The 14,876-nt window shown below is 50.2% G+C and overlaps 3 protein-coding genes across 3 annotated transcripts, besides 3 other annotated features; all 3 read left to right on the top strand.

The window, feature by feature from the left end:
* Positions 1-851: 851 nt before the first annotated feature.
* On the top strand, positions 852-5,771 carry PVX_099435 (hypothetical protein, conserved; the record flags this gene model as incomplete). The annotated part of the gene is made up of 1 exon (XM_001614686.1): positions 852-5,771. One exon carries the CDS (start codon positions 852-854, stop codon positions 5,769-5,771), a length of 4,920 nt encoding a protein of 1,639 aa, XP_001614736.1.
* Positions 1,131-1,154: a microsatellite.
* A 211-nt stretch (positions 5,772-5,982) lies between the features above and the next one.
* Positions 5,983-6,014: a microsatellite.
* A 1,632-nt stretch (positions 6,015-7,646) lies between these two features.
* PVX_099440 (ADP-ribosylation factor-like protein, putative) lies at positions 7,647-9,216 on the top strand (the record flags this gene model as incomplete). The annotated part of the gene is made up of 5 exons (XM_001614687.1): positions 7,647-7,809; positions 8,016-8,092; positions 8,329-8,404; positions 8,553-8,700; positions 8,901-9,216. The coding sequence occupies 5 exons, from the start codon at positions 7,647-7,649 to the stop codon at positions 9,010-9,012; spliced, it is 576 nt and encodes a 191-aa protein (XP_001614737.1). The 3' UTR covers positions 9,013-9,216.
* A 655-nt stretch (positions 9,217-9,871) lies between these two features.
* PVX_099445 (hypothetical protein, conserved) lies at positions 9,872-13,588 on the top strand (the record flags this gene model as incomplete). Its single annotated transcript, XM_001614688.1, has 1 exon — positions 9,872-13,588. The coding sequence occupies one exon, from the start codon at positions 9,872-9,874 to the stop codon at positions 13,586-13,588; it is 3,717 nt and encodes a 1,238-aa protein (XP_001614738.1).
* Positions 10,068-10,096: a microsatellite.
* Positions 13,589-14,876: the final 1,288 nt, after the last annotated feature.

A 14,876-nucleotide genomic window follows, 5' to 3' on the forward strand; every position in this document is an offset into this window, starting at 1 on the left:
ATATAGAATTGCTAAAAAGTGATGACTTGTTCAGGTTGTTGAGAAACTTAATTGAAAAAAAATTATACACCGTTCATATTTTTTTTTTTTTTTTAAAATCGCTAGCTGGGGTCATTCCACAATTGGCAACTCCACCCCTTTTGTGTTGCTTCCCCTGCGTGAAATGAATAAACTTGTTGGAGTTTCCCCACCGGTAGGAGCAGCAGCATAATAACCGTGACAATCGCCATCGCAAATTGTTGTGTGTGTTTTATTTTCTACACTGCTGAAAAGGCATCTGCGGAAAATACGCAAAGGTCCCTCTTGATGCATTTCTCTATTGTGATGCATTTCTCTATTTTGATGTATTTCTCTATTTTGATGTATTTCTCTATTTTGATGAATGGCTAGCTTGTTCATATTTTTTCTTCAGTTTTTGTTCTTTTTAGATTTTTTTTTTTTTTTTTTCTTTCTTTTCCTCTATTCTGTTCGCTGTTTTTTTTTTTTTTTTTTATTTTTCCTATTCCCTTGTTGGTGCGCCTTTTTGGCTGTTTTTTATTTTTTTCTTCAACCCAATTTTGCCCCCTTACGTGAAAGCAAAGCCGCATTTATGCATTCACGACGGAGTTTTTTTTTTGCGCCAAATTGTTTGATCGCTTTAAGGAAAAAAAGGCGAAGGGCTAGCAAGTGACGAAATAAGGAACTGGCTAAATGCACATACATGCTTGAAGCTTACATGCATACATGCGTACATACGCACAAGCGCACAAACGCACAAACGCACAGCTGAGGCATCCCAGCGTGAGTACCCCCCGAGTGGAGCCCATTCGACGCTTCCTCCTTCTTAAGGATGCGCAACTACACGCAAGCGTATGATGTTCAATGAAAACAGCACAAATAGCCAAGGGGTCGTGAACAAAAAATGCATGCCCAAGGGGGACTGTAGCAGCAGTAGTGGCACCCCCGGGGGATTATACAAATGGGGAGAAGAAGACCACACGAAATTGATGCAAAACACGTTGTACATGTTTGACCATATAAAAAATGACAAACATATTTTCTCGAAAATCATAAAAAATGTAATTACCTTTTTAAACAAATTGAAGGAAGAAAACAGGTATTATGAATTCCTCTTTTCCTACACCACATTTGTAAAAAAATATGGGCCACTAACAGATTACACATCTTTTAAAAAAGTTATAGAAAGGATTAACAGGCTAGACATAATTGAGGTGTGCATCTCCTTCAACTTTAATAATGATAGTATTTTCCAAACGTTGCTGTCTTCCTACCTGGAGTTGCATCTGAATGAAGCGAACAACGTTTATAACGTGCTGCTGGAGCTGACGAGCGTCGTGATAGATGGCTATGCCATTTGGGGAGAACAAAAAAAGAGCGACTCGGATTTCGTAGAGATCTTCATTTCCCAGTGTGAATTGAAATACGTTTCGAGGGAGCAAATAAACAAGTGGTTCAGCTATGTTAGGCAGCATGAGGATAATTACTCAGATGTGCTTTTCTGTTTGATCGATTTTTGCTTAAGTTTAATTGACCATGTGCATGCTTTGCTGGCGGAGGGCGCGGTCGCCTGTGCTACGTACGCCGCGTATGTGAGCGAGTTGGCCGTTCTGAGGAGGAGCTCCCCCAACTCAGCAGCGGTTCACCGTAGGCAGCAGGCGGAGGTACAAAGTGGAAAAAGGACCCCCGATCAGCGTGGTGAAGAAGTACGCAGGAAGAGCACGCAGCTGGGGAGACATTCTCCGAATGATGTAACGTCGGAAAGGGACGCCAAACGGGAGCGACCCACCAAATTAACCACCTACGTGAAGGACACCCCCGGGCACATATACATCTGCACCTTTGAAGACAAAATCGTGTGCATGAAAAATGGGGACTGCCTAGAGGAGCACCCCGATGACGCCACCGCGAATGAGGACAGGAGCAAATTTGTTTACGAAATAAAGTCGCGCAGCGCCAATTTGTACATTTTAAAAGTCCTCGTGTGCACCATCTTAAAGGCGATGAAAATAACGCACCACCTGAATCAAGACTCACTCACAAAATTGTTCTCCTTTTTCAACCAAGTCCTAAGTGACATAATCAAATGCATTTACCAGAAGAACGACGTCCTCTTTCTTAACCTCTTCTTCACGGATATATTAAAAACCATGCACGTGATGGTTTCCTTTTATAACGAGAATATTGAGCAGACACCCAAGCAGACTATGCTCTTTTACAAATGCTTCAATAAGGTGATCGACCAGATTTGTATATACCTTCATAATAAGACCTTCTTCAGCGAGATGATCCTCCCCTCCCGCGGAGCACCTTCCCACGTGGGGGGGAGTTGCCTCCAGAAGTATGCTCACAATTTTAAGGAAACCTGCTACATGCTGTTCTGCTTGTTCTACGCCATTTTGGAGAAGACCAATCGGGTGAATAACGAGATTTTTTTATTCTTCTGCTGCGTGTTAGATGTACAGGAGGACGAGGAGGGGGAGGGGGTTCTGGAACCCACCGGGGTAACCCAGTCAGCTAGCGAATCGACCGAACCGCACATCGTAAAATCGCTCTACCGGACGCTCTGTCTGAACAGAAAGTTCTTGCACAACTGCAGGGAAGACCTCCGAGGGAAGAGCATCAATCGAATCATCACCATTTTTATCTTTTTGGAGAAAAAAATTAAAAAGTATTTTTTTTTTTTCAAGTACGTTTTTGGCTTTGTGTGGAATAGGTTTGGCCAAGGGGCGCTCAATGGTGAGAGGAGGAGCGGTCACCTTCACCCCCTTTCGCGGAGCGACTGGCGCGGAGCACGTCGGTGGTCGCAAAGCAAATCGCAAAGCAAGCCGCAAAGCAAGTCGCCCACCAAACCGCCAAGCAAACCGCCCACCAAACTGCAAACCGTGATGAAGAGAATAAAATACGTCCTACTGGACATGTTCACCAAGTACACGAAACTGCTGATGGTGTATAGATTCCATTTCGCCAGATGCATAGATGTGGGGAAGGGGAAGGAGCCCTTCACGGATGAGTTCCTTCTGTATATGAAGTCCATCGAGTGTGTGCTCTTTTCTATCTTCGTCTACTGCCCCAACGGGGTGCTGACTAAGCTGAACGCGTATGCGACTGAGAGGGGCAAGCTGGGCAAGCTGGCCCACGGGGGGAGGAGCCAGTTTTCGGCCTTCAACCGGGGGCTGTACTGTTTTGGCGAGGGGCACGGGGGGGTGCCCAGCGGTGCGTCTAGCGGTACGTCTAGCGGCACGTCCAGTGCGGGGGAGAGGCGAGGGGGCAGCCCCGATGACAGCGATGGTCATAGTGATAGTGTTAGCGGTAGTGGTAGCGGTCGCGGTAGCGGCTCATCTGGTGCGAGTAGCCCACCCCGTGGCCGTGGTAGCCGCTGCCTCGGCGAGAATTCCCAGACGAAGCGCGAACGGGAGCAGTCGCATACCAAGTGGGTGACACACCCGTGCGACCTCATCGTGCTGAACGTCCTGGGAATCATCTACGCAAACATAATGGAGGAGCTGACTAGCCACCGGTACCGATATGTCTATTTTAAGCACTGCCTGGTGCATGCGGAGTTTCTGAAGAAGTTGCGGCTCGTTTTGCTGGGCGGTGAATTGGGCGGCGAAGCCGACGTGGCAGTGAGGGCGGACGGGGGGAGCCGGCACCTGGCGTGCTACTTCCACTTCCCGTACGAACTCCTGTGCGCGATAATCATCCACCAGCTGAAGTGTTTTTCAAACGACACGCTGAAGTGCCAGTCAGTGTGCACAGCTGTGGTGGAGTTCCTTTTCTACATCAGCTCGTCCAAGAACCCCTATTTTTTTACCATTTCAAGAAGGCTGTGGAGAGTACTGGGGTGTCAGATGAACAAGTACGAAGAGGTCCTCGCTCTGACGATGCTCACGAAGATATTATTTCACTTGCTGTGTGGTGGGAGCAGAGAGGAGTCCTCTTCGCGGAGCAGGAACGAACGGCTGTTCTTAAAAAGCATTCGCAACAATGATACACAACAGTTGCTACTCTCCTTTTTGACTAAGCAATTTTTTATAAATGACGTGGGGAAGAACTACGTGTTTTTCTATGGGACTCTCCTGGGCGGCATCCAGTCCGAGGAGCTGGCCCTGGGGGTGATGCAGGTTTTCTTCGGCACCTTCCATGTGCACCTGCAGTACACGCTCAAGGTGCTGCTGCGCTTTTTGAATCTGTACGAGCGGGGCGTGGAGGTGAGCGAAGCGACGAACGAATCTGCGATCGAAGCCGCTAACGAAGCGGTGGACGAAGTGACGAACGAAGCCAACATCATTTCGCTCTTTGTCTACTTGGACCTGGTGAAGGTCCTGCCGGCCAACTTCCTAAGCATTGTGGGGGGCATAAATTTGATGCGGGAGATGCAGAACACCTTCCTCTTCTTCATATACGTAAACGATGAGTACAGGCTGCTGGAGGAGCGAGATGAACAGAACAAGCACCTCCTCATGGTGAATACGATCAAGCGGACTGGCATGCAGTACTACCATAGAAGCGCAAAGATTTATTTCCCCCTCGTTATATCCTCCCTCATTTCTCATTATCTTTTTTTTATAACTACGGATGGCACGTTTAGAATTCCACCTCGTCTCATTTGTACCTTTTATGAGCATTTTTTTAGCAACCGGTATTTGTATACGCTGTGTAGTAACCACGTGTACATGCGGGTGTTGAGTGATTCATTCGTCATTCTGCATCACCTGCGGGAGGGGGAAGCGAAGGGGAGCGAAGCGAAGGAGGTCGAGGCGAAGGAGGGGGAAGCAAAGAAGAGCGAAGCGGAGGGGGGGTTGGCGGAGGTGACGGACCACCAGTGGGGCGCCGCTAATGACCCTGAGGAGGACACCCACAACAGTGGTGAAGTGAAAGAGCATGGCGTGGAGAAGCACACGAAGGAGGATGCCTCTGTGGAGGATGCCCCTATGGAAGATGCCCCTTTGAAGGATGCCCCTATGGAAGATGCCCCTTTGAAGGATGCCCCTATGGAAGATGCCCCTTTGAAGGATGCCCCTATGGTAGATTCCCCCATGGAGGGAAACCCCCCTGGTGATGGCTGCCCGGGGGGGGACTCCTCCACCCAGATGGGTAGACTCTCGTCGTGCCTCTTCCAAGTGTACATACACTTCCTGGAGGAGTACGCCACCATGTTCCACGCAGCCATTGTGAAGTTGGTAAAGAACAAACTTCTGTGGCGGAGGCGCAGCGGGGGGGAGCGCCCCAAGGGGGGTTCCCCGATAAGCGGCGTGAACGAGGTTGACGCGGCGAACAGGTTAAGCGAGGTTGACGCGGCGAACAGGTTAAGCGAGGTTGACGCGGCGAACAGGTTAAACGAGGTTGGCAAGGCTAACAGGGTGGACGAGACCTCCTTCTGCCAGCACATGTACGTCGATTTGAAGAGGGAGGGCAAGTACACCCCTTCGTTTAGCCATTTGATGCGCGCCCTCCTGGATGTTTTTTTTTGTAAACCAGGTGTGGTGCCACGAGAGAGGAGGAGGCAGGTCCTAGCGAAGGAGGTGGTTGTTCCCCTGACGGCACGGGCCACGCCAGATAAGGTGGACTTACTGCAGGCCCGGAGAAATAAATTTTTGCTGACCTTTTTTAGAAATACATTTTACATTCAGAGCTGTGCAGGGGATTACATCAAGGACCGTCTCTCCAGACTGTTTGGCCCTCCCCCCTTCGGGAAGCACCGGGTGTGTAGGAAGGACTTAGAGGAGTTGGCAAGTTTGGTTTTCTGCGTGGGGGGCTGGGTTGACGTTTGACGCGGCTTTGCAGAAATGGGCAGGAAGGGGGTGCAGTTAAGCGGTTCAAGTGGGCGGTTAAAAGGGGGCCTCAAATGGGGCCAAAAGACGCACCATTTGGGAGTTTACCATTTGCGACTTCGCCACTTTGCCGCTTTGCAATTTTGTATTTTTGCTACATTGTGCTTCCCTTTTGCCGCTCCCCTTTTGCCGCTCCCCTTTTGCCGCTCCCCTTTTGCCGCTTCCCTTTTCGCAACTCCTTTAACTAACATTTGCGCGCTTGGCGTGCAGCGGAGGCTGCAAACGAATTAGATTTTTTTTTACACCTGTGTGTGAGCGTGGACGCGCAACTGGGAGGAGCCATGTTGGGGGCGGTTCCCTTTGGAGGAGAGTTTTCCTCGCCCGGTAGACTCCCATTCCGTTAGGCTAGCCACTCAGGGGAGGCATGCACAGCTGCTCCACTTGGCATTTACTCACGTCGAACGTCCGCGCGCAGCTTTTTCGGCATATGGTTTGCCGCTCCCTCGGAAAATACTGCCGCGTTTACACCGGGGGGTGGCGGTCTTCACCGGAAGTGGAAGAGTGCTCTATGCACCGAAAACGCATGCATCGTACGTCCGCCTACTTCCGGAGATGTTTACGCTGGGGTAAACTGCAGTCTCGCTTTTTTGTTTTAGTGTGAGCTAGACTTGCTTGGCAAGTACCCGCACTTTTTTTTTCATTTCCCCGATCGGTTCGTTTTTATTTTTTTTTTTACAATTGGGATGACTCTACACATTTGCAAAGGGGGAACACTGCTTCGGAGGCGCGTGTAGCTGCGGGCGCCTGTCCCATGGGTGTGTAAGTTCCACCGCCGACCAGTTCCACCGCTGAGCAGCCCCCCATGGCATGTACACATGGCGCACTGCTAAGCGCACACTTGTGTACGCGCGCGGTGAGCAAAAAGGGGGCTTCAAAACGGGGGAAGGGGGAAGCGCGTTCCGCTTTAACGTAGGGCGATGGTTCTTGGCTGGTCGGTTGATTGGTCGATTGGCCGACTGGCTGATTGGCTGATTGGATGAATGGCTAAATGAATGACTGACTCACCGGCCGCTTAACCGAATGGGTGATTTTTTTTTTTTTTTTTGCACTTTTAGGGAGCCATTTAGCCGCGTTGCTAACTGGGTGTTTTTTTTTTTTTTGCTTTTTTTTTTCTTTTTTTTTTTTTTTCCTTCCCCTTCTCTTTTCCAAACGAGGAAAACCTAACGCTATGGAACATTTCGCTGACCATACAAAGGAGGGCACACGATAGAAACCTAGATGTGTAGGACCTTTCCTTTGCCAAAGGAAATGCATTTGCGTATGCTTTTTTTTTCCGGCGGCATCCCCGTTTTGCTATTCGTAATGGTAACCTTAGTCTGAAAACGAGTGCACGCTTGGCTCATTTTTTTTTTAAACTGACTGGAGCGCGCGAGGGTGGGGAGGAAGAATAATAATGGGAGTAGCGGCAGGTGTGCACGGGGCGCGAGGTGACCTGAAGCGATGCCACGCGACGCGTCAGAAGAGGTAGCGGAAAGAAAGGGAAGCGGTTGAATGGGAGGTCGTCCCAAACGCGGAAGCGCTCGGAGAGGAGAGACGCCCCACCCACCCCGAACGGAGGCGAAGGAATACCTCAGTAGGGCTGATTAGCTAACCCGCATTAGACAACCATTTCTACGCGTCGCCAGCGCCTCGGACGAAGCGGACGTAAGTAGCACGCAAGAAGTATCGACACCTTCTGAGGGGTCACCCGTGCAACCCACTAGAGTGGCGCAACAACACTGGCGTGGCGCAACCCCCACGTGAGAGACTTCCCCCCAGAGGAGCATACGGACCGACCAAGCCGGCTGCCCCACACATGCCAAATGCACCACTATAATGGGTAATGCTGTGGCGTCATTCTTCCGAGATTGCTGCAACAAGTTTTTTCGCAAACAGATAACTTTCCAAATTAGAATTTGTGGCCCAGCGCAAAGTGGGAAAACCACGCTCGTCAAGTACCTCCTGCACAGCCGATTTTTGAAGGTCAAGCCGACGGAAGGTGGGCGGAGAGAAAAGCGGGGCCATCTTCCCCCCTGTGAGCGGCGAGGAGTGGAGAGACAGCCGGGTTGCCTCCCCATGAGCGGTGAAAATTGGCAGCCCTATGACGCTCTGCCGCTCCGCCGCTTTGCCACTTTGCCACTCCACCGCTTTGCCACTTTGCCACTCCACCGCTTTACCGCTCCACCGCTACCCCCTCCTCGCCAGGCCTCCTGCTGGAAAAAATCGACTTCGAAGAATTTTCAATCATCATATGGGACTCCCGCTACAGCATAGAGGACGACGTAACCGCGAAGAGGAAAAATAAAAAAATGAAAAAATAAGAAAAATAAAAAAAATAAGAAAAATAAAAAGAAACGAATGATGAGGCGCCCGTTCAGCGGGGCTGGTCGGGCGGACGGCCTTTACCGCAACTGCCACGGAGATTGCCTGCGTGGGCGCGCACCCGAGTTATTCCTCCGCTGCCAACCCGCACAGCAGCTGAGTTAACTGCACGAATGGTTCTTTCCCCCACCCGCAGGCGTCCATTAACAGGCTAGACATCGACGCGGTCATTTACTGCATCGACCTCTCCGACCACGGGAGGTTAAAGATAGGTAACGCGCCAAAAAAGAGTGAAAAAAAAAGAAAAGGATGAATGCGCTCAGGAGATGCCGACTGCGAGGAGCTGCCTCTCCCCCGCTGGCGAGTCGTCGCCCCTCCCCACCGCCGGTAGAGTCACCTCACAGCTTGCCCCCCCCGCAGCGAAAAAGGGATTCTACAAAGTCCTTCAGGATTACAACCACGTTGACGACTTCCTAGTCGTGGCCAGCAAGCAGGACAAGAAGAGCTGCATGCTGCTGCAGCACGTCAGGAGCGAGCTCAAGATCGACCACATCGTTGACAGGAACTGGTAAAAAGGAGTGGAAGTAAAAAAAAAAATAATAATAAATAAAAATAAATAAATAAATAAATAAATAACTGAGCAAACGAGGCATTGCGGGAGGGGCCATCCCTGCGAGCAAGCAAATGCCCCCGTCCGGACACACCAACGCTGCTTACTCAAACGTGCGCACTTAACCATTGCTCCCTTCCCCCCCTCCCTCGGAAAAGCCACTTAGCAGAATGCTCCTCCAAAACAGGACACGGTGTGGAGCCCGCGATGAACTGGCTCTTCAATCAGCTGATGAATCGCCGCAAGCGAAATTTGTGTTTTATAAAATAAATGCACCTTGGTCTGTCACTTCCCAATTGGAGGGATAGCTCTGTTTGCTGGTGGGGGCTGCTCATCTGTCCGGCGTCATCAAGCTTTGCAAGTAGCCACCCAATGAGCACCGACCTTTTTGCTGCCCCCTTTTGCGTAATGATTTATTATTGCACCCTACTCATTTGAACCTGACCAACATTGCTAACCTTTTTTTTCTTCATCTTTGTAAAAATTCTGTCCCCCCAAAAAAAAATAAAAAAATGTGAAAAAAGAATTTGTATCGTGTCATGGCGAAATGAAAGTGGAGGAGTAGCCAACACGGGGAGGCAAATTCCCCCCTATGCACAGGAGGTACCCCTATTTAGGGGGAGGGGGGAATTTCTCATCCAAAAGGCTGCACATGTCCCACTGTGGGGTATGACCCTTGCCAAGCGTAGTTCCCAATGCCTACTCTCCTTTTGCCTCCCATTTTTGTGAAAAAAAAATTTGGTACCTCCTATTGGTTTGCACCCTTCAGGTTAACCCGCATCGGTGTCAATTGTGTTAATGAAAGAAAAAAAAAAAAAAAAAAGGATCCCCTAGGTGATCAATTTTGCCTGCTCATTTGCAAGTTAAAGGTATCCCATATGCTAGTTGGGTATAACTTGGCTATTACGTCCTTTTTTTTTTTTTTTTTGCGGCATACTTCGCGCAGCGGTAAGGTGAGCATGCCTCCCCCAGCAGGCGGTCATTTCGTGCTAATGCAGCCATGAGCGTCTGTGTGCAAGCAGGGGGGGGGGGAAGAAGCTGCAGGGAAAGGAAGAGAAAAGGTTGCGAGGGGAGAAAGTGAAGCAGCTCCTGGGAGGCTAATGCAGGGGGACCACGCGGTGCAGCCACAATGTGGGGGGCGACTCTCTATGTAGCTCCGCTGCTACTGTTGCTAACGCAGAGCCTCCACTGCAGGAAGAGGCACCCCCCCCAGGGCTACCTAAACGGGATTGCCCCCCACGCCCCTAGACATGAGAGCAGAAGCAAGATTAGTAGAACCTACACTAGGAAAAAAAAAAAAAAAAAAAATGAGAAAGAGCAAGATTACTACGAGAATTTCTTCAGAGAGCTCGATAAGATATTTAATGATGAAGATGATGAGCAGAAGCAGGTGGAGGAAGAGGAGAGGAGGAAGGAGGAGGAGATGGACGCTATCAGTGAGAAGGACCTGCTGGAGGTGAACTTCTGTAACTATGAGAGGGACCCCCGGAGCTTGGCCAACTTGGTTCGAAGCAGAACAGACGGGGGAGCAGCGGACGGGGGAGGCGCAGACGGAGAGGCAAACGCTAACGGAGAGGCAAACGCTAACGGAGAGGCAAACACTAAGGGAGAAGCTCCCCCTGAGGGGAGGGCCCCTACCCATGGGGGGAACAAAGAGAACATGCAATACAGCTACGACTACGAGCGAGTGCTGAAGGGGAAGGAATACCTGCCGGAAAAAATCCCCCTGAAGGAGAAATTCTCGCTGGAGGAGGACGAAGAGAAGCTAGTCGACCGGGTGGACGTGAACACGCTGAATGATTTTTTGAGTAACTACCAAAATGACTTTCCGGGGCCTTTTTACAAGGGGAGAAGGGACAAGCATTTCGGTCGGGAGGACCTCCAAGGGGGGGAGTCCGCTTCGAAAGCAGGAGAGGAAAAGAAGTTAAGGGGTACCCCAAACGAAGAGGCAGACATACATATTGGTGGCACGGAGAAGGACCAGCTCGAAAGCGTGCACTTCTTGAGGAGGATCCGGCGCGAGTTCGACCGCGAGCGAGGCGGCGACATGGACGAGGCGGTGCGGCAGGTGGAGGGGCAGTTCGCGCAGGGGGGCGTCTCAGGAGGGGGCGACGGGGATGGGGATGGCAACACAGATGGGGGTAGCAGTACCGATGGCGGTTACCACCGCGGCTGCGATCACCACCGCGGGGGCGATGGACACCCCTTTGAGAGGCACGTGGAGGAGGAAATCAAGAGGCGCGTCGCGGACGACGAGACGGTGGAGAAGCTGATCAGGAGCAAGTTCACCAGCATGTTTAGCGTGGACGACGAGGTTAAGAAGACAAATGAAGAGATAAAAAAAAGCCAAAGCGTGAGCGCACTGCTGGAGCTATTCAGTGAAAACAAACGAAAAAATGTAATCAACATTATGTACATGTTCATGTATATTTGCAGATTTAAAAATTTAAACATCATGGAATATATTTATGATAGACGATTTGCCTACTTAACGGATGCCCTGGAACAGGTGCTCAAATTTTACCTGTACATGTTCAGAAAAAAAATGAACTGTTCAGAAGAAAAGAGAGAAAGGACAATCATTTTAAACAGTAGAAACATAATTTTTTTGCTGAAATATATGAACAGGTTGAAATTATTTTACATTAATTTGAACATTTATAATTTGCTATTCTTGATCATGTCTCAATCGCTCCACCTGTTTAGCATCGACTCCTTGGTGGTCCTCTTGGCGTACTTAAATGAGTACTCCTACTACGGGAGCGAGGTGCACACGAAAATTAACCTGTCCATTTTGAGCAGGATTTTTGAGCTTGTGCGGGGTGACGAGGCGAACCTCTCCAGGCTCCACTTCGGCCACTTCAAGTTGCTCGTGCCGCTGCTGGTGAAGCACGGGTACGTCGGGGGCGGCGTTGGCGGTGCGGGTGGTGTTGACCGTGTTGGCGGTGCGGGCGGGGTTAACCGTCTCGGCGGCGCTGACGAGGGCGCGGCCCGGCTGCTGGCCCACTTCGCCAAGGACACCGAGCGCGCCATCGAAAGCGTGCGCAGCGGCCAAGCCCTCTCGCGCAGCAGCGACGTGTGCGACGTCCTCTTCTACGACTCAAAAACGAAGGAACAAAAAAAAAACAAAGAAAACTACATGGCCTATCTGGAGATCCAGCACATGCAGCAGAGGAAGAAAGACATCAAATTCCTTTTCAGTTTTTTGCAATTCTTAATGATTGGCAAGTTTGCTCATGAGGAGGAAACTGTGCAAAGGCTGGTGGGTTTATTTTTGGAGAATCTCTCCTTATTTCAAGTGGAAGACGTGCTGGCCATTTTCTTTAACTCTGAACAGCTGCAGCATGGGGAGCAGTACAGCGCGCTGGTGACCCGGTGCAAGCGCGAGCTGCTACAGCGGAAGAGCTTGCTGAAGGATTTTCAGATAAACCGGGTGCTCTCCTTTATCATCCTGGGCTATAGGCGGTCCGCCCTCTTCCGGGACTACCACCGCCGCCTCTTCGCGGGCGCGCGCTACGTCCTGAGGAGGGGACATCCGAATAGTGGCAGCCATCCCGGTGAAAGCAGCCACTCCATTCAGAGCAACCAACCCAGTGAGGGAGGCCACCCCAATCGGGGCAACCACCCTAACATTGACGCCCTACCCCGCCTGCTCTCCCGCAGAAGCCATATGCGCGCCCTGCAGCGGAAGCACCTGCTCAGCCGCGAAGCCTTCAGAGACCCCCAGTTCCTCTACGACTTCACCCACGACATACACATCTTCGTAAAGTTTAAAAATCTGCACCTCCTCAAATTCCTACACAGCATGTACCTACTCAGTCTCCTCTACTACCAAAACGCAGACGTCCTCCGCATCGTATCCGAAGCATCCCACGAGTTAATAGAGACCAACATCTTCTCCTTCATAGACCAATACGCCTACTACATGTACGAGGACCTTTACATCATCATCAAGGCGTTTAAGTACGTTTCCTTTTTCCAAATAGATTTAATAACCCCTTGGAAAAAGTTTTTTTTTCTTCTGGACCATTTTTCAAACGCGCTAAATTTGGAGAACATCTACGACATATTTTTTTTTATTAACATTTGTAATTTGCAAAATTTGAAGAGCGAAAATTACGACGTCTTTAGAGTGCTGACTGGGCGCATGCAGCGAATTCTGGAGGTGCTCAGTAAACACGACCTCCACCAGTTTAGCACCCACCCCCACACGTACCTGCTGAACATTTTGGGCCTCATCCGGGAGAAGCGCAACGAGCATGTGTGTGCATTTGCCCGGGCCTTCTTCTATTCCGTGTACAGGCGGTTCTGCGGGGGGTCGGGTGAGAAGACCCCCGGTGAGACCAGCGGTGAGATGAGCGGTGAAAATACGCCGGGTGAACCCCCCGCCGAACCGCTCGAGACCCCCCGGCCGTACAACTTCCGAGACGCGCGGCTCTTCCTGCAGGCATTCCTCGCCTACCACAACGAAAAGCAGGAGCACCTAAATCTGCAGATCGTCCACTTCGTCCTGCTCAATGTAGAAGCGTTCTTCTCTCAGCTGCGCGAAGGGGTGCACTACTACCACAGTGGCTACATATATGGGCCCCAGATGGCGGAGCTTCTGTCTTTGCTGCGCCAGCTGGTTGCCAGGAAGTTGTACAGCGGAGGCATTATGCGCACGATTGTCTGTATAGTTAAGCACATGCTGCATATCCAGGGGGCCCACCATGGCAGTGCTTATGCTAGCGGGGCGAACATTTTTAAGCCCTTCTTTGCGCGCTTCCCCGGGGTCACGGACGCCAACGTGTGGCGCTTCATTCGGCGGCACGCCCCGCTCACCCTCCGGGGGAAACGCGGTGTTTAGAAAAGGCTCTTTGGAATTTTTTCATTTTGCCCAATTTTATCATATTACCGAATGTTTTCATTTTACGAATGTTTTCATTTTACGAATGTTTTCATTTTACGAATGTTTTCATTTTACGAATGTTTTCATTTTACGAATATTTTCATTTTACGAATATTTTCATTTTACCAATTTTTTCATTTTACCAATTTTTTCCCCCACTTGAAATTTTTTTTTTTCGTGTGTGCAACTCCCCCCAGGAAGTCTGCCTTCCCCCCCACCGGTCTCATCCGCATTTTTTTAAACCAAACCAAATGGGTTACACACGGTGGGGCTCACGCGGCGGAAAAATTAACTTTTTTTTTTTCCTTTTTTTTCTTACCCCTTTCGAGTTTTGTACGCCCGAGGGGGGCCCTCCCATGATGGTTGTCAGTTATCGTTGGGCCTACGCACACACACACACACATGCGCGTGAACATGCGCGTGAACATGCGCGTGAACATGCGCGTAAACATACGCATAAACATACACATAAACATACTTATACACACAAAAAGGGCATATCCCCCCCAGGAGTGAGAATTGCGCGAAGGGGGGACTGCTCTCCAGGGGGCTGTCCCTTCTCCAAACGGCATATGCAGCCGCGCGGGGAGCTGAACGCCGTGTTTGTTTTTCCCCGACCATGTGCATACGCGCGGAAACGCCACGGGGAACAAACGTACACAGAAATACACCCACGAAAGCATACCAGTTGCGGCAAAAAGGGACAAATATTTGCACAGGGGGGTGAGTAAAGTCTAAAGCGGCATTCGCCTCCATCCGGAAGTGCCATTTGCGTCCGCCCGGTCAGCCCCTTTTCGCCACAGTTGCTTCCAATTGGGGGGCACAAAAAAATGACAAAATTCCCCGCGAGAAGAATATTTATTGGGAGTCACCTCCTCGGGGTATTTTTTTTTTTTTTCCCGCAAGTTTGCAATTTAAAAAAAATGCCATGCGATGGGTAACATGCAGTATGCGTCCAGCCGTCCAACAGGAGCGCAAACAGGAGCGCCAACTTGAACGCCCATTTTAGCACGCGTTCGTTTCCTTTTCTTCAGATCGCCATGGTTGAACGTGAAAGTATGCGCGACTGGAGATGACTCATGTTTCTTCCTTTTGTTGCACGTAATATCACCTCGCTTTGCCCTTTCCCCACACATAACTTCGCTTCGGATTACTTTGATTTGCCCCTTAGCTGTGTGTTTCTCTCTTTTCCTCTCTTTTCCTCTCTTTTCCTCTCTTTTCCTCTGTTTTTTTTTTTTTTGTTTTT

Source organism: Plasmodium vivax, chromosome 7 (genome assembly GCF_000002415.2).
Source record: "Plasmodium vivax chromosome 7, whole genome shotgun sequence".
NCBI classification, from domain to species: domain Eukaryota; phylum Apicomplexa; class Aconoidasida; order Haemosporida; family Plasmodiidae; genus Plasmodium; species Plasmodium vivax.